The following is a 24,125-nucleotide window of genomic DNA, read 5'->3' as shown; positions in this document are numbered from 1 at the left end:
ACTAAATGTACTATCTTTGTATGTACAAATGTAGAAAATTTCAGTACAAATGATAGTCTTTGTATGTACAAATGCAGAAGAATTCAGTACAAATTAAATTAATGTCTAGTAATGAATGTGTGTGAAAAACCATATTTAAAGAAAAAATGGGTCCAGGATACCTACTAGATTGAAATGCATGAATAGCAAACAGTCTGTGTAAATACATACTGATCAGGATACATCATAATAAATTCAAAAGTAATTTGTCAAGTTGTAATATCATTGGTTTTACCCCAGTAAAATAATTGCTTTCAAATATTTATTATCTAAGCCCAGTTCAGTACTTTACCAAGATGTTAATGGGCAGTTCAAAGACATGACCACAATGTTATGGTTAAAATGACATTGAAACTGTGTATTTTCAGTAGTGTATAAATGCTTGCAGTAGCACATAGTTATTGTCTCTTATAGTTAATTCAACAGTTGCAAAGAGTTAATGAAACAGTTCTAAGTCATAAATTAAATTCTGTGATTGCAAAAGAATAAATTGATCAAGTTAAAAAAAAAAATAATAACATTAAAGCAGACACAGCTCATAATTGATAAAATATTTTCACAGAATGGTCTGCAAAAGAAAAAGTTTTAAATACATTCAGTTTTGTAGTAATACTTAATATCATTATATTAACTATGTAAAATTGCATTTTAATTTGTATCAAAAGAAGACTAAAGGTTTTGTTTCTTAATGTGTTTTCTATATAAAATGTTTTTAGTATGTTTAAAAACAGAGGGAATTGTTAGATTTTATTAATATAAGGCTGAAATTAATTCTGTTGTAAATACGCTGAAAGAAAAAGCTTGCTTAAATGCAGAAACAGAGTTTAGTAATATGTGATCAGCAGTCATACTAAATGACCATGGCTTGGAAAATAAGAAACCTGCTGAATGGACATTTTCCCTTACAGACTTAAAAACAGGATGTATGCAAGAGCAAAAATGCAAAATCTGCTTTTAAAGAACACTGACATGTTTTTCTGCATATAAAAAGATGGACACAATATGTTTCCTAAAACAACAGGATGGACACAATATGTTTCCTAAAACAACAGGATATGTTTATGACACTGTGACAATGTGTTTTCTCAAAAATATGTTTTTCTGCATGGAAAACAGGATATGACTATCAGCATTGGCACAAGAACAGATGTTTTTTATACAAAGATCCAAACAGAATACAGGATGTTCACACTGTCAGAAAAGCTGGTCTCTTACAAGACATTGTTAAAAATAATTATCAAGTCAGCATTTGGAACAATTAGTATTGTTTCTACAGGATGAACAATTCTCCAAAATAGAATATCAAGAGGAAATGTATATGTTTATGCATGACTAAAAAGTGTATATAAAGAGCTGTATAAATCCAGTTATGTTAGAGGTATGGTAGGGACTCATTTGTCCTGAGGTAAATGTTATATCTCTCACATCATCTGTACTATATGAGAAGTAAAGTTGGAACAGTACTTTAAGCTGCAACGTTTGTCCAGTTTGGTTTATTATAAAAGTTATTTGTTACTGCTCTCTAAAGTTGATGCTGCAAAGCATATTCTCTCATCAGTGTATATTCTGCAAGTTTCTGTATGCAACAGACTGTGAATGCAAATATAACCAGACTTTGAATTTTAGCAGAATCCAGCCTGCAAGACTGAGTGTCTTAAGAACACTTCAAATCCATCCCACAGCAAGCAGCAGCAAGCAGTAAGCAGAGCTCCATGTAATTTTTTCATCACACATTACTGGTAGCATCATTTTCTAAGGCAGGTTCAAAGCATCTTGTATGGTGGCATGGGAACTGTATGCCCACAAGAAAAATATCACATTTTTGCCAATGTTCAATTTTTGATCCTATTACTGTCAATCAGTGACACATTGGCACATAGTCTGGTGACTGATATATTCAAACAAATCATGCTATCTGATCCTTCTTACCAATAACCGGTCCATCTAGTGACATGATATATCTCTGCCCACAATACAACCATGAGTTCCTGCACATAATGCATAATGCACCTGACATGTATGCAAGAATGGACATTTATAAGTCTAGTGGGACACCTGGCTCTGTGGCTTACAGGGAGAAGGCTCTGACTCATGACCAAACTGTGTTTGACTAGTGGTTTTGGCACTGGTGGGACTGGTTGAGGAGAGTGGAAGTGAACAACTGATATCATCTTGCCTGTCCTGAGGAAATATTTAGGTCCAGTTAACACTACTGCCAGTACCTACTGGAGAGACAGAGAGGTTATGGCATGAAGTGTATGAGCTGGGGTGATATCTGTGCACACAGGCACTCTGTGAAGTAAGTGATTGCGGATGTCATAGTGCACTTAGGTTTGGGGATGTAGCAGCATAAAACAAATTAAAAAAGAAGAAAACACCTTTACACTAGGTGATGGCAATGGTCCCAGTAGACAGGTCATACGTCTGTAGAGAAGTGAGTGCATTGATGGGCTCTCACCCAGTCTTAATGTTTGGCAACAACAGCATACACAGCAACCTCTGTTAGTGTGTCACTACACAGTAAAACACATTTGGTTTATCTTATGACACAACTACAGCTGTGCTGCATCTATGACGTATATGACATGTACAAAGCTTACTAGAAAGTATTCCATGTGCTGATAAAAAATATTCCATCTAAATAGTACTGCAAAATAGTAACAAATGTAACTTTGAATAAACGATGAAGTACAGGTAGCATACTACCTGAGTTTTATTCAGAACTTAATGTAGACATGACAGAACAATCATTTTCTGCAAAGGTATAACTGGGAAGGGGTGAATGAAGTTGCTGAGGTGGAAAATGCTGGGTGCACATCTGGCATGTAGAAGAGGTGTTGATCAGTCCTTGCAAGTCAGTGGTGTGCAATCACTATTAATGGGTATACCTTTCAAGCTCTTAGTACAAGAAATCTGGGCAAAGCTAAAAATTATGGGGGGGGGTCCTAAGGCCAAAAAAGGAGAACATTTAAACATTTTAAACATTGCCCTTATAAACTTAGAAAGTTGCAAGAACAACAGGTTTTGCATTAGCATACATTTTCTGAAGTATATGAAGTCTGAAACTCAAATGTTTGTCATTATTTATTGAATTAAATCGTCAATGATTTGCTAGAAACCACATATTTATGAGGATTATGAGGAACAAACCAAAATAATAGGCAGAAATCTGGACATTCTGTAAAAAAAATCGATAGTAGATAGGTACTACCAAGCAGTCCTTGGAAATCTACAAGCAGTATCACTAATAATTAAATGATTTCAAAGACTGTTTGCAGTGTGAGTGTGTGTGAACTGGGAACTGCAGCAGGGAGTTAGTTTGGCTTTACTATATTTTCTGAAAGTTGTTTTAGCAGGCAATGTAGCAATATGCATGCAGCTATATGAGTTTTTTTTTTTTTTTTCTTATTAACTTTATATGGGGGTGGGGGCACCAATTGTGGGATTGTTCAGAGTTCCAACTTACGTAGCTACAGCTCTGACCTTTTGCAATGCTGCTCCCTCAGGGTACTGCCTGCTCCAGACAACAGTAAAAAGTGGATCTTGCAGCACTATAATAAGATATTTCATATAGTAGTTGTTGCATAATCCAGTAATAAGTGCCCATGATGCCATCGGTTTCTGAGTTCCTAATTGGCATAATGCAGTGGGTCTGTGATATAATCTCTGCTGTGTGACATATACATGTGGAGTAGTATAAGAAACAAAGAGCAAGATGCACATGTTAATGTGCAAATAGACTGCATGTTTATGTCATGTGTCAGTCATTTGCATGAACCTCAACTCATAATACACTGCTACTCTGACTTTTGTCAGCCCTATGAATATGGAATATTGCATGTTTATTACTTAGTTTTTTTGTTTTTTTTTAAGTAAGCTACACTGTTAAATACTTCACTTTACTTTCTCATTACAAAGAAACAAACCTGCAGCAAAAAAATGAATTTCTAATTGTAATCGACAGAAAAGTGATGTGAAAATACACAACATTGTAATTGTTAATAAATTTTCATGGCATTGTCATAGAAAACAGTCTTGACAAAGAGTTCATAAAATGTTAGCATTCTTCACTTGTGCATGTGCACTATTTAAGCTTGCTAAGGTTGAGCAAACATTTTAAACTGATTTTAGAAACATTATATTTCTTATCCACTGTTTACCTGACAGTTTTCAACTGAACAGTTGTAACAATCAGCATGAAAATTGTTAATAGGCAGTCCTTAGTCACATTAATCATTACACGTTACATTTTTCAGCAACAAGTTACACAATGTCACAGTTGTTTTACTTCAGAGCGATGGGATGGAGGGCTTAGCACAGTACTTTGAAATAAGACAGAAGAATATCCAGCAGGTAATCTTTTTTCTTCCATGTTTGGGGGGCATATTCTCAGTACTACACTTCCAGTACCATGCTATGATACATGAGAAAATAAACATAAGAAAAATACAGTAGGGGTTGGCTAGCAACTCCCTCCACTGCACTCATTCTCTGCCTTATAACAGGTACCTGGAAATTATGAAAATGTGGCTTAACACAGTAGGCTATGAAATGTCAGGTGATAAAATAATACTATTACACTCTGGCTATTATGTTAATTATATGATGGACCTAATAGCACTAAGTCATAAACCTTGCCTGTGTTATCAGATTTGAGACACTCACATTTTATAAGATAATATTTTGAAAGAAAAGATAATGCTGATTAAGCAAATGTTGCCAGTTTGTGAAGGCCTAGTCTGATTTCTGCAGATTCCCTCTTAAAGAGAATGCTTAGAACCATGTGATCTATGTTAATCCCATTACTACTCTGAACATTCAGAAGGTGTATCTTTAATTCTTAAAGTCTCTTACTCCAAGCAGACTGCCATTCCATCAGTCAATCACTCAATACCCATTAAAAAAACAGAAATAAATTATATTTTAGGAACAAAAGCAGCATTTATTTTCAAGACTCATCACAGCATCATGTGACTCTTACCCATTTGAGATTTAACAGCTATAACAGGTACTGCTCACTTGTTCTAGTTGTTCAAAGTTGTTAACATAAATTATAATGAAATGAAAATGCTTAAAGTGACTTTGTATATATGCCAGCTTTCTGTAAGTGGAGGGTGCAAAAGTAACTGCAGACTTTTCTGATTCCTAAAATCGTCTATGATTTTATTTTGTTGAGAAAAAAACATTAAAATATTATGTAGAACATACCATGTTGAAAAACACAATTCCAAATGCATTGTCATTTGACAGTATAGTTACAGCAACAGAATTGGGTGATCCAAGCTTTACATCTTGAGGTGCATCCTGGAAAATAAAAAATAAAATCATAACGCGTTATTAACACACTAAACTTTGAAAGAAGGTCCTTATTTAATAACTCATGCAAAAATCTATGACTGCACACTTAGGCAAATAAGGACTTCATTTTTCACAGCAATTACTAAAACAAGAGTTTGTTCTCAAGAGAACTGGATACATACAGAAAATAGCACAGCGTCTTCGGTTGCCCTCAGAACTTAGATTTTTTTTCATCACATAAAGCAGTTGCTACTGTAGTCTCTGTCAGCTGATGAATTAGCTGTCAAAGCCCATTAATCATAGTTTGACAACCTATTAATGACACCATAGCAATAAGAAACTGGGTATAAAGCATGCATTTCACCCAGAAAATTAAGTTTCTGTTTTTCTTTTCAGTTTTATGTTTTATGTTAAGACTTAAAATCTAGATGTGCAATTTTGGAAGACGCCTTAAGGCAAAGTGCACATCAAACTGAATTTTATAATGAAAACAACTGTGAGAAGATAAGCATAGCACTGCTTTTTATTTCCACCAGTGTCATTTACTACTGGGTCTTTGCGTGAAATTATTTCATTTTTTGGCAAGGAAAATTTGAGTTTTATACACACCTGTCCAGATTCCAAAATACTTGCTGTCAGTGTAAGTGACCACTTATACTGGGAACAGGCTGAAAGCAGGTGTTTTGGAATCTAGTCCCTGCAGTAAGCCTATGTATAGATAGGCCTTACACCAACTTAAGTCACTTACACTGAGAGCAGGTCTTTTGGAATCTGGCACATTCCCACTATATTTTAATCACCTCACATATGAAGTATAGAAGTTTGTCCAGAACTTGAAGTATAACGAAATGACATGCTCTTTTACCCCAGAGGGTACTTTTATGTTTAAATACATGACTAAAGATAGTAAGTAATTATTCAGAAAACAAATGTTGTTATAATAGGTAGAATCTAGAATCAAAATGGATTGCTGCAGTTGATATTACGCATTTTTACCTAATTCGTGCATTAAGATTTCCATACAAGTCACCCTTTGATGAGTCACAAAAAATAAGTGAATTTTTAGGTCATTTTGTGAGGTTTTATTGTTTTTCAAACATCAACATTTTTTTATTTCACAGTAAAGGATATGATAAAATATAGAGCCTCAGTTTCTTGGCCATAGTATGGAACACAAGCAGGGATCCTGAATTTACAATTTTCTAGGAAAATTCCCAAAAGCTCCAAAATATGGATTGCCTGCTTACTGGAAAACATGAGCTTAACATGTTACTTGGCATTTTATGTTAATAGCCTCAACTCCTAAATTGAATTTATATTTAATAGTTGTAATACTGCCATCTTGTTTATTTTATTTTACTTTATTTGCATTTAACTGAACAAAACACTGACTCAGTGGAACAATTTCAGATTCAGCCCACATATATAAGGCTTACATTAAAGAATGTTTACATTTGATAAGAAACTAAAAAAAAAAAGACTGAGGCAGGATCTTATGTTGTACAAATGCAGTTAAAATAAGTTCAATTAGTTAGATAACATTTATGGCAAGACAGAAAATGAAATAGTTTATGAGAAAAAATATCACTCTGCATAAATATACACGCATACACATCTCCATGATTCATTGTTTTATATATTATTGTTTGCTCTGTACCTAGACTTGTTGTGTATATACTGTACATGCATTAAAAAAAATATATATATATATATATATATATATATATATATATATATATATATATATATATACAGAAAGATATATGCTCCATCTACAGCTGAGCAAAAGTTTCTATGCTTAAGAGTATGTTCATGCCAAACTGCAGTTTAGAGTATTACAATATTAAAGGGTACTGAAGCTTGATGTATTGAGCATGGTGAATTTTTCATTATTTTAACATATTTATGACTTCCGAGTGCCAGTTCTCAGTTATAGATGGAGTTTAAATGGTTCCGAGCACATCCATAGGTTTATATGGGGTCTATATTAGATCATTGAAACGGCTAAATTTCGAATTATCTAATATCAAACCTAATATCTCGAACGCTGAAAACAGAGAAGCTGCACAAAACCGAATTCTTTCCTAGGGAAAGAATGCAGTTGGCCTTTGTTGTGGCTTTGCTGTTTTCAGCGATGCGGTGGAAAGTTACGGGTTGGGTTAAGGTAAGTGTGTGATTGTGCAGACGTTCGGGTTAGGGCTTGGCTTGGGTGAGTTAAGGTTAGGGCGCAGGTCAGGTAAGTGTGTGACTGTGACAGACATTAGGGTTAGGGGCGGGTTAAGTGAGTTAGGGTTAGGGTGCGGGTGAGGTTAGTGTGCGATAGTGACACAGTTTGGGGTTAGGGGGCGGGTTAAGTGAGTTAGGGTTAGGACGTGGATGAGGTGAGTGTACGATAGTCAGAATTTGGGGTTAGGGGCAGGTTAAGTGAGTTAGGGTTAGGGCGCGGGTGAGTGTGTGATAGTGACGGACCTTAGGGTTAGGGTCTGGGTTAAGGTAAGTGGATAGATAGTAGTGTATGTGCAGTGTAGTGTAGGGTTAGATGTAGCTTTTAAGTGTATGTGTGTGGATTGCTGCTTTTTCGTGTGCTTGTGGTGTGTGTGTTTCCCGGAACAGCAAATTTTTTCCCTGGGAAAAAATTTGCTGTTTTGAGGTTTTGATATTGTTAGGATTCGGGTTTTGCAGTTCGACATTACAGCATTCGATAATGAGCCGTTTCAATGATCTAATACATAATATGCAATATGGACTCACGATAATGACCAAAAAAGTTATACTTAGAAATCATCTGTATAATTCCATAAATTTCAGGTCATGAATTTTTGAGAACTGAGAGTCAGTGTCCCTGAGCATAAGCTTGCCAGGAGTACCATAATCCTCAATGAAATGAAGATACAGAATTATTTATACATTAACAGTCTCCTTTCCTTCGGTAATTAGTAGAAGAGAAATTCATCCAAATATTATCATTCATTTATATTCTGCATCTTATTAAGTATTAATGTAGTTTGGAACAAACTAAGTTGTCCTGGACCCATGAGTAAAGGGCGGGGGACAAGACTGGCGAGAAGGTGACTGGGTGATTAGAATTAGTGTCAGGGTAATGAAGGAGTGGAAGGGGACTGGAGTAGTTAAGGAAGTGAGGTAGGGAAGGGTGGGACTTAGGATGATCTAAGTGTTGGAAGCTAAAGGAAGTAGTTACATTTGGTGTGAGTTGGTGTATGATAGCACAGCTAGCTCACGTCCAGATGACCTGTAGGTATTTGGAGGATTGAGGTAAGTTTTGGATGTGATGGATGAGCGTTGGGGGATTGGTAGATTTTTTTTATATATATATATATATATATATATATATATATATATATATATATAGGGGTTTTTGTCATTTCTTTCTCTCTCTCTCTATCCCTGGCCTGGGGGTTCTGGGTATGTGTGTCCAGGTGGTGGGGATCCCATAGAGTTGGTAGTGGTGGTCTAGTGATCTAGGTATCAGAAGACTAGGAAGGTGATGGGTGGGGGGGGGGCCTGTCCAGAAAGCTGCAGCTGCTAGCTAAGTCACTAGGCTTACCTGTAGTTCAGTGGTGGTGGTGGTGAGGATCGTTGAATTCTCCCTGGGGGTTTCATTCTACCTGGTGGGTGGAGGATGGTGGTCCAGTCCACACAGTCCTTCCTTGGCCAGGGGTTGGCAGCCTGCTGGTAGTAGGCTTCATGGTTGGTGGGTACAGTGTTCTGTGGTGGCTTCACTGCCTGAAGGGGATTTTCCCAGTTTCTCGTTGGTGGTAGTGGTGAGGGATAGTGAATTTCTCCCTGGTGGGTTAGTTTGGCGGTCCTGTCCATGCGGTCCTTGGGGGGCCTAGGCCCTGGGTCTTCGGCCTGCTGTAGTCTGCCTCGTGGTTGGAGGGTAAGGCGTCCGTGATGGTTTCAATGCCCGGTAGGCTTTTCCTGTAGTTATTGGTTTTCCTGCTGTCATCAGTGGTGGTAGTGGTGAGAAATGGTGATTTTCTCCCTGGTGGGTTCATGTGGCAGTTTCCATTGCTCTCTGGCTCTTCCAAGGCCGTAGGATGTCTTGTGGTTGAAGGGAAGGCATCTGCGATGGTCTCCCTGCCTGGAAGGTGTCTCCTGCTGTCCTCGGTGGTGGTAGCGGTGAGAAATGGTGATATTCTCCCTGGTGGGTTCGTGCGTCGGTTTCCATTGCACCCTGGCTCTTCCGAGGCCATAGGATGTCTCATGGTAGAAGAGAAGGTGTCTGCGATGGTCTTGCTGCCCGGAAGGTGTCTCCTGCTGTCCTCAGTGGTGGTAGCAGTGAGAAATGGTGATTTTTCTCCCTGGTGGGTTCATGCGGTGGTTTCCGTTGCTTCTTGGGCTCTTCTGAGGCCGGTTACCATGGTTTGCGGCTGGCCAGGTTGCGAGCATGCGCACTAGTGGTGGCAGACCAGCTCTTGCATTTAGACACTGTGGGCTACGAGAGCACAGACCCGCTTGGGAGTTTGGGAGTAGGCTGCATAGTGTAATTGGGCTTGACTAAATAAAAAAAATAAAATAAAATATATATCTATAAATTAATAAATAATATATATATATATATATATATATATATATATATATATATATATATATATATATTTAATAAAAAAAAGATCTCTTACATTAAGTTACAGTTAGGGAAGGGGAGATGGAGTTTAATACTATGGCACTGTGGATATGCAGAGTGTGGCAAGGGGGGAACCCACTTTAATTGTGGATGACCCTCTCTTTTAACTGAGTGGGGTGGGGGAGATATTTCTAAAAAAAAATATATATATATATATATATATATATATATATATATATATATATATATATATATATATATATATATATATATATGTGTGTGTGTGTGTTTATATATATATATATATATATATATATATACATATATATAAGTATTAATGTTGTGTATTTCTTTCTGCAGATGGCGACAGTAACAGGATTACGACAGTGATGGCAAGCAATTGTGGCCCAGGTGGAGGAATTATTCCCGGACGTGATGAGGTCCAAGGCAGTGCTGGAGTCAGAGCCAGTTCCAGGTCGGAAGAGACGGCGCCCTGTGATGAAGACTCCAGGCCGGGGGAAAAGGCAGCAGGTGGAGAAGCAGACAGTGGCAGTGGATGCCCCGGTTCCCAGTACTTCGCAAGACGAAGGTGCAGGTAATTATATTAATTTACCAATGGCTGGGGAACTAGCTGGTAAGGATGACGAGGGGGATGAGGTTGGAATATTGTTAGATGGGGACCTGGAAAGGGAGAACAAGGGGCAGAGAGGGTGCAAAAGAGGTTGGGACAGGCAGTTGGGTATGCGGGAGGACCTGGGCTATAGGGACAGTTCGGCTGGCTTGGAGGTAGGATCTGACTTTGGTCTGCGGCCGGGGGACTGGTTAGCCACTCAGGCTCTGGGACAGGACAATAGAGCAGTTATTTTAACACTGCACATCCTGGAGTTGGTGAAGGAGAAGATCTGAAAAGGTGTGTATGTTGATGTGTTTGAGTTGATAGATTCGGAAGGGGTCCAGAGGTTAGTGGAAGCAGAGTCAGATGCTGGCAAGCACTTGTTGGCTGCATTAGCAGCATTGGGGAGGAAGATGACAGGTAAGCTTAGACCTTGGACATGGGACAATTGGGTGGTCAGTTTTATTTATTACATGGCGGTGTAGCTGGAGAAGAATGGAGCATTGGTGTTGCCCCTTTTGGGGTACTTCCTCACCATTCGGGAGGCACAACGTTTAAGGCCTGGGAATGCATGGTTGTGGTATGATCAGCAGTTCCATAAATGGAAAGCCATTGACCAGTCTTTGCGTTGGGAGGTACGTCATACTGATATATGGTTAGCTATGATGATGGACAGCTTTGGTGGGTTTAATAGGAGAATGAATACGGGTGATGCAGGTGGAGTGTGTTGGCAGTTTAACAATGGTACTTGTTCATGGGTTGGGTGCAAATCTGCACACACCTGCTTAAGATGTGGGGGAAATCATCCTGCAATTTACTGCAGACAGCAGGGTTTTGGGTCATGGAACAACAATGGTACGGGGTGGGGGAGGTGACTTTCTTGCTTCACACGGGCTACAGCCAGCTCGGGGTAGGGGTAATTTTTATGGATTCAGGGAATTTGAATCCTTTACGGGCAATAGGGGGAAGGGTGCTCTTCCCTATTAAGGTTGAAGTGTTGGAGGAGATGCTTTGGTGGTGTCCTGGTTTTGCCCTAAAGAATTAGGTCATACAGCGGTTTAAGCGGGGATTTCCTATAAAGTCCACTGTGGGATTGGGGGGAGGAGTTGTAAGAACCTCTGTTCAGTGCAAGGGAAAGAAGACATCTTGGAAGACCTGGTGGGAAAGGAGTTTAGGGCAGGGCGTTTGTGGGGTCCATTTGATAATCCACCTTTTGTTAGCTACAAGGTGTCGCCTTTGGGGTTAGTTCCAAAGAAACGCCCTGGGAAATTTAGACTGATGCATCATCTTTCATTTCCGAAAGGGGAATCAGTGAATGATTTTATTGCAGATGAGGAAGTTAAGGTGCGTTACGCCTCTTTGGATGATAGAATGAAGGTGATCAGGAAATTTTGGGAGCCGTGGCTGATCAAAGTTGACAGTGAGTCAGCTTTTCATTTGTTGCCCATCAGGAGGAAGGATTGGCCATTACTGGGAATGAAGGTTGGTGATAGGTACTATTTTGATACGACTATGCCGATGGGTTGTTCCATGGCATGTGCAACATTCGAGAAATTTAGTACTCTTTTACATTGGATCTGGAATCAGAGGGTGGGTACACAGAAGGCAGTGCATTATTTGGACGAATTTTTGTTAGTGGGAGAAGGGAGGGTGGGGGCTCAATATGGCTTGCAGGAATTTACAAGCATGTGTGAAGAATTGGGTGTAACGTTGGCAAAGCATAAGATGGAAGGTCCAGCGAGAGCTTTGGAATTTCTGGGGTTAATGGTAGATGCAGAACAGGGATTGTTTTGCTTACCTAAGGATAAGATAGAGAGGCTGCATTTAGCCATGGTGGGTGGTGGCCAATAATAAGATTCGGACTGGTTCAGTCATGGAACAGTTGGGGCTGCTGAACTTTGCCTGTCGAGCGGTGCATCCAGGATGGACGTTTTGCAGGGCTTTAGCTTATATGTTAAAAGGGGGTAGAAGCAAGCATCATTGGGTGAGGGTGACCAAGCTGGTGCAGGAGGATTTGAAGTTGTGGGATGGTTTTCTGCAACAATTTAATGGGATTTCCTTTTGGCAATCAGATTGGGTGGGTCAGGAGGAACTTCAGTTGTTAACAGATGCAGCGGGAGGTGTCAGCATGGGGCTTATTTTGGGGGGAGGTGGTTTGCAGCAGAATGGCCTCAGGATTGGAATGAAGAATGGAGACGCAACATGGCTTTTCTAGAATTAATGCTGATTTGGGCAGCTTTGGTGGTGTGGAAGGAGCAGTTGAGGAACAAGCAGGTAGTTTTCCATTCTGATAATATGGCTGTGGTGAAGGTGTTGCAAAAGAAGACAGCTAGGGCAGAATTGTTGTAGATGGTATTGCGAAAATTGGTATTGCAGAGCTTTTTAATAATTTTTTTCTTTTACAGTGGTGCATGTGCCGGGGTTTAAGAATGATATTGCTGATAGTTTGTCCCGCTTTCAATTTTGCAGGTTTCGAGGGTTGGCTCCGTGGGCTGTCGAGGTGCCGGAAACACTGCCGGAGGAGGTTTGGATTCTTGGGACAGGATAATCAGGCATTTGGTGTGGCATTCTTGGGCTTCTTCTACAAAGAAGGCATACAGTAGGGCTCTTTTTGATTTTAATCAATTTGTTTTGCAATTGCCGGAAAAAGAAAGGGTGTGGTTGGAAGGATTATTGTTAAGGTATGTGGCTAGTGCATGGGAGAAAGGTAAGGCCTTGCAGACAGTTAAAGTGGATTTGGCAGCTATTAGCAATTTTGATAAGTTGGGGGATTGCAGGATTTTATGAATTCCTGGACACTGGGGCATATGTTGAGAGGGTGAGGGAGGGTGATGGTGGAGCGCAGAAAAATCCAATGGCCGATTGCAAGGGAAATATTGAAGATTTTGTTACAGGGGTTACAGTTATTACAGGGTGGGTCAATGGATTATTTCATGTGGGGCACACTATGTGCATGGTTATATTTTGGGGCTTTCCAGGTATCGGAATTGTTATGTTCATTATGTTGGAAGGACGTTATTGTAGCTAAGAGGGAGGTTAACACTGTATTACAGAAGAGCAAGACGGATCATTTGGGTAGGGGATATAGAGTGGTGATCAAAGCAGACAGGAATCTTAGCCTTTGCCCGGTAGCCTGGGCTAGAGAATTTAGGAGTAGGAGGTTGGGGTGTTCAGATAAGTTGTTTTTTTTTTGTACAAGGGATGGCCAGGTAGTTTCCAGTAGTTGACTTATTAATTTGATGAGGAGGATTTTGGGTTGTATGGGATTTCCTGCTGAGAAGTTTGCAGCCCACTCTTTTAGAATTGGGAGGGCTTCAGATTTGGCTAGACAGGGTAGTTCAATTGAGGTTATTAAAAGAATGGGGAGGTGGTCCTCAAATGCATTTTTATCTTATATTAGATAATAGTGATTGTGTTTATTAACATCAATTTTCTCTTTTTATTTAGGGAAATGTATACTCATTTTGGGCCATTCGTACATCCACTGGGCAGAGAAGCATGCTTTAATCATGGAGGATGGAAGAAATGTGGGTTTATCTCATTTAGGATGCTCTGTCTCTTGGCATGGGGTTAGGGGTATGTGTTGGGATAGGTTAATGTCCAAATTTGAGAAGGCTAAATTGAAGTTAGGGTGTCCTGATATAATAATAATTCATTTGGGGGGGAAATGATTTGGGTATTCTGTCCAAGAAGTGTTTAGCGGAGCTTATTTAGCAGGATTTGTTGAGACTAAAGGCTGGGTATCCAGGTATAGAAATTGTGTGGTCTGAGGTGATTTCACTTATGTTGGAGGTATGCGTACAGTTATAAGGCAATTGAAAAGGCTAGGAGGTTTGTTAATCATACATTGGCAAAGCAGTTAAGAATCTCTGGGATGCATATCATTCAGCATGGAGACTTTGGGAAAGAAGAGGAGGGTTGGTACCATAGGGATGGGGTTCATCTTAATGAATTGGGTTTGGATCTTTTTAATTTGCATCTGAGGCTGTTTTTACAGGATATGCTGCAGGTTAAGTTTTAGGAGGGGGAACAGCCTGGGATCAGGCTGGTGGCAGAGAAGAGGGACAGGATTCTGTTCCCCCTCTAAGGAATGTGGATTGATTTGGCCAATGGTTGTGTGGTTTAAAGGTGAGCAGGTACTCTGCCTATTTTTTTGGGGGGGGTGAGCAGGTGCGCTGCCCCGGTGGAAGAGGTTTCAGGGTGAGCAGGTATGCTGCCCTGAGGATTATGAAGGCAATTGATGTTGTTTTATGTGTTCAAAATTCATGTTATGATAATATTCAATAAAGGTTGTCAAATAGCTTTATGTATTTAGAGTGGTTTGTTCAAAGGGGGGCCGGGGACAAATGTAGTTTGGAACAAACTAAGTTGTCCTGGACCCATGGGTAAAGGATGGGGGGGGGCAAGACTTGGGAGTAGGTGATTGGGTGATTAGAATTAGTGTCAGGGTAATGAAGGAGTGGAAGGGGATTGGAGTAGTTAAGGAAGTGAAGTAGGGAAGGTTGGGACTTAAGATGATCTAAGTGTTGGGAGCTAAAGGAAGTAGTTACATTTGGCGTGAGTTGGTGTCCCTTCCACCCTCCCGTTTTGATGTGAAGGAAGATTTGGTTGTTTGGAGCAGAGAAGAGGGACAGGATTGTCCTCTTCTATTCCCCCTCTAAGGAATGTGGTTTGATTTGGCCAATGGTTGTGTGATTTAAAGGTGAGCAGGTATGCTGCCTATTTTTTTTGGGGGGGGGGTTGAGCAGGTACGCTGCCCTGGTGGAAGAGGTTTCAGGGTGAGAAGGTACGCTGCCCTGAGGTGTGATTGAGTGAGGTGAGTTGTTACGCTGCCCTGAGGATTATGAAGGCAATTGAAGTTGTTTTATGTGTTCAAAGTTCATGTTATGATAATATTCAATAAAGGTTGTCAAATGGCTTTATGTGTTTAGAGTGGTTTGTTCAAAGGGAGGCCAGGACAATTGTATTTGTTTCTGTTGAAAACTTCATAGCCAAAATCTGAATTCTAGTGTCTACACACACACACCAACTTCCACTTTTATAATAAAGCACATATTCTACAATCCTGCATACTTTGAATTTATTTGTTCCTCTCCAATAAAAGATTATATTTTCTACACTTACCTGTAAGATAAGATAAAATATGAATGTCTCATCTGCCTCTGGGAGCTCATCATCTTTCACTGCTATGTAAATTGTTCTGTTAGCTTCTGTCGCAGGTATGCGTGAAACAGCAGAAGTTGTTTCAAAGTCACCTGTGTCATCCCCTTGAAGCTAGATAATATAAATTTAAAAAGAAAATTATTTAAGGCTACAGTAAACTCTCAAGTCTTTATTTTTGTTTAAAGTAAACATTTTGATCTGAGCTAGAATCCAAATGATGGCTCAATAACTGAATTTCTGGGTAACTTTCAGAGTTATAACATTGTAGCCAGGGCCGGCCTTAGCTAAACTGGCACCCTAGGCGAAGTAGTGCTGTGGTGCCCCTTAAGCCCCACCCACACCATACTCATGAAACACCTCTATTTGAGCCATACCCACAGGTAGATTACTCCTCAAGAAAGCCACTCCAATCATTTCCTTAAATTATTTAAATGCATAGAAAGAAAAAGATACATCGTAATGTAGTTAAACTGCAACTACCTCTGAGTACCTGTTTCCTACTTTAAATACCAGAGCCAGATCATGGTCAAATAGGGCCCTAGGCAGGGTAATAGACTGGAACCTCCACAGCAACCCCTCCTGCAGTAACCCCCCCAAGCAGCCTCCTTGGCCATTCCAGTGTTCCATTATTTGGTTATTTATCACCAGTTACCATACGCACTCTTCAAAGCTATCAGTGTGCATACTGTTTGTTGTAGTTGCTTCTACAATGATTGCAGATATTGAAATAAAATAGCACAAACGGGTAGCCATTTGTTAAACAAACAATACAGTCTCACAATGACAACAAACTTAGCATGAGCAGTAAACTTCTCTGCCCTTGAAACTCACATTCATTGATATGGCAAAACTTACATTCATTGAAATGGCATGAAAACCCACATTCATAGAAAATGCATCTGGCCAGTGGATAATTAAATTTACCTTTGGGCTGTTTTCAAACCATAGACTCCTTGCACACATTTTTAAGGCCATGCATACATGTATTTATTCCTTGATTCACCTTCCTAATTGTATTAAATTATATTCCTCGTATAATACAGCACCACTTGTTAGAATGCATTTTAAATTTGTAGTTTTAAACATTCTTTTAATACACAAAGAAACAAAATGCATGAACCAATAATGACAAAACTGCGCAATTCAGAAAAATTTCCGTCATAAAAGTCTACTCAAACTTCTGTCATTACAATACAACTATATCCGTAAATATGCACAATCTCTGCAGAAGTAAAAGCCATCTAAATAATTCCACATTAAAGAGATCTGTAACTAATGAAGAGGTTGCTGCTAGCAAACAACTTTATACTTCAGTGTCTGTAGGTGAAACAAAGTGCCTGCTGCCCTTGAAGAATAAACTGCCTATGTTACATTAAAAAAATGATAAGCTAGCAATATTGCAATAGGGAATGGATGGCAAACTGACAACAGGCTCACAATTGCAAGGTATCTCCTCTAAAGGAAGACATTCTCAGGACTGCAGCATCCACCCCCTTTAAAGCACAACACAGTACAGTATCAGCAATCCAGCTACATACCATGGGAGTAAAACCCACAACCTTCTACATCAAAAGCAAGTATCCTAAACAGACTTGGCATAAGCAGCACTAAACTTCTCTTCCCCTGAAGCACTTAGCTCTTTGTAAAATCCACTTGACACTCAACTATATCTCTCAACTTTGCAGAACAAGATATCTGGAAAAAGCCACAATCTATTGGGGAGAGGGACAAAGGCCCAAAACCAGGGACAGATTTTAAACATTGCTTATATAATCTTAGAAAGTTGCTAGAATAAAATGCCTTGTGTTACCATGCATTGCCTGAAAGATAGGAAGACTGAAACTTAAATGTCTATCATTATTTACTGAATTCAGTTCTCACTGATTTGCCAGAAACCCATGCATTTTAAGAGGAACAGACCAAAAGTATGAGACAAACAAAAATATGTACAGTTGAGAGCTATAGACTCAACTCCTTGCATCAGAAGTGCTGGTATGGGTAGATAATTCAGGCTCTTACTTCTAGTACCCAAGGTACAGGGTTTGAGCCTGAGTAACACTAACCACCTTAACTGGGGCATTTTACACACACACACACACACACACACACACACACACACACACACACACACACCCTTGAAAGGAAAGCACACCCCTTGAAAGCAAAGCACACACACACACACACACACACACACTCCTTGAAAGCAAAGCACGCACACATACACACACACACACACACACACACACACACACACACACACACACACACACACCTTGAAAGCAAAGCACACACACACACACACACACACACACACACACACACACACACACACACTCCTTGAAAGCAAAGCACACACACTCACGCACACAGACACCTTGAAAGCACAGCACATACACACACACACACACACACACACACACACACACACACACACACACACACACACACACACACACACACCCCTTGAAAGCAAAGCAGAGCAATTCTGTCTCGGCAGGAAAGCAACACACCCCCTTACTAGATTGAAAGCAGAGAGCAACAAAGGAGAGCAATTCGCCCTTACTTGAAAATAAGGAAAACACACACACACACACACACACCTTAAAAATTATGCCATCTCACAGCAAAATGTTTTAAAATTGTGCGGGTGGAACAAGACAACAATGCATGTATGGAAAAGGAACAAGGCGACAATGCACATTTGGAAGAAAAGCAGGACTTGATGCTGTGGGACTGTTCAAAACAGTCCCACCCTGGGTGGACCGCCCTTTGCTCGCCCCTCCTCCTATGGTTCTGGCAACATGTAATAAGAAAAGTAATTTAATTAAAAAAATAAATAGAAATTATGCCCTTTACGAGGCCAGCCTGTACTGCACCCTAGGCGGTCACCTAGTTCACCTGTGCTTTAGGCCGGCCGTAATTGTACCTCCCAGAATCCATCTGAAAATGTGAAAATGGCTCAGAGAAGTGATATACATATGTCCAAGATCCAAGTCTGAGTCATTGATTACAACTTTGATACCACAGAAATATCAAAAATCTGACCAAAATCAGAAACCTTTGTCATTCTGATGTGGCGTTTCAAGAAAAGTTAACTCATAGTTCATTTTATTTTAATTCAGTTTATTATTTTTAAGACACCTCATTGTTAAAACAGTGATGGTAATAAAGGGGAAGTTCTTATTAACGCTCAACCCCAACTTTTTTGAAGGAAGCTTAAACTTTCTTCAAAAAGTGGCCAGTACACTTTAATCATTGAAATAAATAGTAGGTCAAAATATATTCATATATATTGACTCAGGCACTGGAAGAGCCATTTCATGGGAAGGGTCACATTTTGTTCCATTCTGAAGGACCATGATGCTCATTGCTTGCACAGCAATGAGTGCTTCATGACTGCAATGGCATGTGTAGAAGCATATCTCCTGGCTGATAAACGCACCTCAAATTTAACCCCACTTCTTCCAAGTGTCATCAGTGACCAGCACTTGCTAACGTCAAAAACACTGCCTCCATGGAACCCAACAACATTCCCATTTGCCACCTATACAGTCTAAAACATGACCTATCAGGACCATTTGAGACACTCTTCAATCATAGCCTTGAAACAGGCTACATTCTCAGTGAATGGAGGAAATGCAAGAGTCATTCGACTCCACAAGGGTAGACCTTCAACTGACCAAGGAACTGTACAGACCCATCAGACTAACAAGCCTAATATGCAAATCCACTGAACAAATTTTCATGACAATGATAAACAAGTACACTGGCAACCTACAGACACTGGAACCATCACAATTAGGTTTTGTTGAGGGAATATAATTCTTACTTAACATGTTAAACTTCTTTGAGAGGGTCACTAAGGCAATGGACAGTGGTACAACAGCGCATACTGAGTATCTTGACCTGGCCAAAGCATTTCATATAATTCCCACTCAGGCATTGCTGACAAGCTCTCTGAGCTAGGTGCATATCCTTATATAACTCACTGGATTGTCAGCTGGTTCACAAGCAGGCCCAAGGAGATCATGATCTGTGAGACCACCTCCACCAAGAGACTGGTCAGCAGCGGAGTACACCAGGGTTCCATGTTGGGCCTGCTCCTGTTTGGCATGTACTCCTCGAAAGTCAAGGCTAATGTTCAAGCCATCTGTCTCACCAAGTTCACAGATGACTATAAATTGGGAGCTATTACTGATTTCCGCCAAGACACCAACATCTTGCAAGTGGATTTAACACAGACAAATGACTGGTGCCAAAGCCATGGCCTAAAAATCAATGCCAAAAAATGTGTTATAATGCCGTTTGGGAAATTGTCAATCTAAGTTAATTACCCCAACAATAAAATGCCCCAAAAGTCGACCCAATTGTAAGGGATCTGGGAACATATGTTCTCTGGCCTCCAACCAACATGTAGCAAAGATAATAAGATAATAAGAAAATCATTCTATGTTGCCCAGCTTATAGGTAAGAGTATGGCATCCAGGTCAGAGGAAGTTATAGGACCACTGTACTCAGCCATTATTAGACCTATCATTGAATACAGCGCCCTCTTTGGCATGTATATAACCAGACACTTGCAACACCCACAAATGATTCCCAGCAGAAGAATTCATGGCATGAATACCCTACCCTACACTGATCACTTAAAGGCTCTCTCTCTATATTCAGTCTCCTACAGGATGTTGTGAGGGGATCTTTGCCTGGCTTACTGGGCTTCCTCAGACCCAGACCTGATGAAACTGTTACACATGTGCAAAACAGACAGTACCAAAAACATTAGATCCAGGGATCTGAATTTCACTTGCAACATAAACAGAATGTGCTGGAGAGAGATATGTGTTCCAAAGGACACCTGCACTATGGAATAGGCTCCCCATCCATGTAAAACAGTGTTCTTCCTTGATGCCGTTCAAGCAAAACCTTGACAATTGGATGGCAAATCATAAATTTACCTGCAGTCTAGCCCCCATGTCCATTATGAAAAGAAGCAGTCAATAAGAAATATATTATCCTAACTACCACCCCCCCTGCAAATCCTTAGTTACATCCCTACTAACATGCCTCCCCATATAGATGCCCTTGATACTTGGGACCCAAATGGTTTGGGATGCGTGGCTAGGCCTGTAAGGGCCCTAGTGGTCTAGCCTAGTAACAATCTATGAACCTATAGGCCTTTGTGAGCAGCGAGCTGCAAGAGATCATCACAGCTGTATTGTAGATGTTGGATCTAGTTAGTGAGCTTAAAACTATAAAACCATTCCCTAGGGATGACAGTCTTCCATTGGTGTATGACTCTAATCATGAAGGAAAATTAGTAAGCCCACTAGCTCTCACTTCTTGGGGTAACAAATGGGTCAACTGAGACAGGAAAGAGATGTCAAGTAGTCAATGCAAGCTTTGGAGTTTTAAATGGCTGAAGCAGAGAATGAAAAAGCATTTTTCAGAATCCTGCAAAAGGGATGGAGGTCGCATTCAAATGAGTGTCCCAATGTCCTGACTTCACAAACAATAGTGAAAATAGCTTGGGTGAGCTTAATGGAAAGAGGAGGCCAGTAGGAACAGTGAAATAGAATAAATATAAGAAAGAGAGACAGAGAAATATATATTTCTTAAACAAGACAGCAGTTATCCTTAGAAAGTAAGAGAAGCAATGGTGTTCATACCACTACAAAGACAAAAAAATCTACAGAGTTTGACGAGTGCTATTTGCAGTCTGGAAGGATGACTGTAAGTTAATAAAAGAAGAACAAACTCTAATTTTAGAAGTATTTTTTGCTGATTGCAGAGTCTCATTGGCAAGTAGTTAGCAAATGTTGTATGCAAATATCAACACAAGAAATGGATATAGTAAATAAAAGATAAAGATGAAACAAACAATAAGCCATGCTGCTTAAAAGGGTCTATATTAGAAGCTCGAAGGTGTACTTACCTGAATACATAAACGCCGACATGTCTTCATTGAACCACGAAAACATTGATCGTCCTGAAGCACAAAATCCAAAATGTCAAATCGTCATGGTTCGCCCTTCTGCGGTATAGCTCCGTAAGGTAAGTGTGCGATAGTTACGGACCTTAGGGTTAGAGTGCGGGTTAAAGTAAGTGCATAGATTGTAGTGTATGTGAGATTTAGTGTAGGGTTAGAAGTAGGGTTTTGTTAAGTGTATGTGTGTGGATTATTTAGTTTGTTTGGGTATAGCTTCTTTAGGAAAGTGTGCGATAGTTACGGACCTTAGGGTTAGGGTGCGGGTTAAGGTAAGTGCATACATGGTGGCATTTGCAAGATTTAGTGTAGGGTTAGAAGTACGGTTTAGTTTAGGGTTAGAGGTAGGGTTTTGGTTAGTGTATGTATTGTGGTTTATTTAGTTTGTTTGGGTAGGTAGTATGTAGTGGGCGGTGAGGTGGGGCAACTATGATGTTTCGAGTTTTTGAATTTCGCAGTTTAGGGCGTTCGGTGTATTCACGGTTTGCGGAATGTGTCGGTGTTTACGTATTTGGGTAACTACACCTTCGTGCTTTTAATATAGACCCATTTAAAGTAGGAGGTGAGAGACATTGTTGTACTGGTTGGATCAGTAAGCAGGACTGTACATCTGAGACATAACAAGAGCAGTATATGGGTGTTGAAAGTGCCTGATACGAGATTTTCTAAGAACACTAAGACAAATGTTTACTAAAAATCTCTTCGAAAACAATGGCAAATTAATATATGTATTTATTTATTTATTAGCATTTGTTTACCAGGAAAGTCAAGCTGGGTCATGACAGCCCCCTTTCAGCAGAGGCCTGGGGATAAAATTATCTAACTATAGTCTTAGATGTAAATGATTAAGCAGAAAACATTAATTTGTACCTAATGGAAATAAGAGAAATCCTTCACCAGCACCTTGGGATACTTCTAAACAAGGAATACCAATGTCAGAAAAAGTAGAGTGAATCCTAACTTTGCAATTTTGCTTCTGAGATACTCATAAGACCATGTCTATGGACATTACTAAAATCTGCTGGCTGTAGTATGTTTAGAAGGAACTGAGAGTCAACAAGAACACAAGTTTTTCCACAATCAAAGAAGAGTCTACCTATACATAGGCCTTTACCTGTATTAGCAAATACTCTAGTGACAAAGACAAATAGTCTCAGCAGCAGTAAAGCCACACACAAATTTTTGATCTGCATGATATAGGGGAGCAGATTTGTTAGTATATTTAAAAATCCAAGAGCAAACCACTTCTATATTTGTTTGAACACAGGGGAATGTAGAAATGGGTCAGGTCATCTGAAGAGTTTTTCAGTAAAATAAATATGGCAGTATGTTTGCAGGCCCATGGTGCTGTTCCAGGGACAATAGACAATATGTAAAAACAGATAGAGGCTTAGAAATGAATGAAACTTGCAGCTTTCCACACTGTGGAGTTGGCATGTTTAACTTTGGGGATGTGAGGAGTTTCCCCCCACATGTATATTACAATGGAACTTGTCCCCTGCAAGAGTTGGAAGGTTCTGAAGCAAATTTTGAAGTTGGTAAATGGGTATTTTCTGGAAGTGGAAAGGAAGACAGAATCAGCTTAAGAATACTAGGGTCTATTGGTACCTAAATGCGAAGAATGGCCAAAGGTACTGCACAAGACAGGGATGGTTACAAAAAGTAGGTAGTTATCAAGAGAAAATTAATAGTATCTGGTGTAATTTAATAAGGAACTCCAGAAATATCAACCTTTTGAAGTGATGTGAGACCCCTTACTACATTCTGTGAGTTTCATTTTTTTTAATATGAGACCAGAAAAACTTAAAGTTATTGAATAAAGAGTACTGTTGAGCTCTGGTATTATATTTTAATAATGATTCTACCTTAGTTTTAATCATTTTAAAGATTTCATAAGCAAATAAGGAGTTGCGGACTTTAACAATTTCTGCAACTTGACCCTTAAGCTCATTTTGGTTCTAAGTAAGCTTGCAAGCTAAGAGTATTTTGAAACTTTAAGTTTCTGAGCAGTGATGGTAAACATAGAATTCTGAATATTCAGTAGGGCAGATGTAGTGGGTGATATATTTAGTTGAGTGTAGTTGTTCTGTTTTTTATGTGAGACAGACTTCCAGACAATTCAAAACTCATATCTTTGAAAATTTTAGTGGCATCAAAAATTGTCATACATCCAGTACTTTGTATGAACATACTTTTAAACATCTTGATGCTTCATTTAGACTGCTGACCGAATATACCATAAAGGTCTTAATAAGTTGGGTTAGCATGCTCAACTGAATAATAAGGAACGTAGTTTGATAGTCCATTTAGGTGCTTTGTTTTCTCCTAGATTAAATGATATGTTGTGATTGGTGTCTTTTTAAAATGTGGAAGGGCTTATCTATTCATTATGTGTATATAATTGGCATGTGGCACAGTTGCATTTTTTAATTTGGCACTGA

The 24,125-nt window shown here is 39.5% G+C and overlaps 1 protein-coding gene across 1 annotated transcript in view; it reads right to left on the bottom strand.

Annotated features, from left to right (window-relative positions):
* The window catches only part of ADGRV1 (adhesion G protein-coupled receptor V1), a 3,979,741-nt gene that overhangs the window by 3,943,179 nt on the left and 12,437 nt on the right, over nucleotides 1-24,125 (bottom strand). The window contains exons 2-3 of the mRNA XM_044064182.1: nucleotides 15,663-15,812; nucleotides 5,248-5,343 (exon numbers count right to left, since the gene is read on the bottom strand). Of these exons, the coding sequence (XP_043920117.1) occupies nucleotides 5,248-5,343; nucleotides 15,663-15,812 (246 nt within the window). The remainder of the gene's footprint in view (nucleotides 1-5,247; nucleotides 5,344-15,662; nucleotides 15,813-24,125) is intronic.

This window comes from Protopterus annectens, chromosome 2.part2 (assembly GCF_019279795.1).
Source record: "Protopterus annectens isolate FY-2018-M chromosome 2.part2, PAN1.0, whole genome shotgun sequence".
NCBI classification, from domain to species: Eukaryota; Metazoa; Chordata; order Ceratodontiformes; family Protopteridae; genus Protopterus; species Protopterus annectens.
Note: the sequence above shows the minus strand (reverse complement) of the source record. Positions and strands in the feature narration are given on the sequence as shown.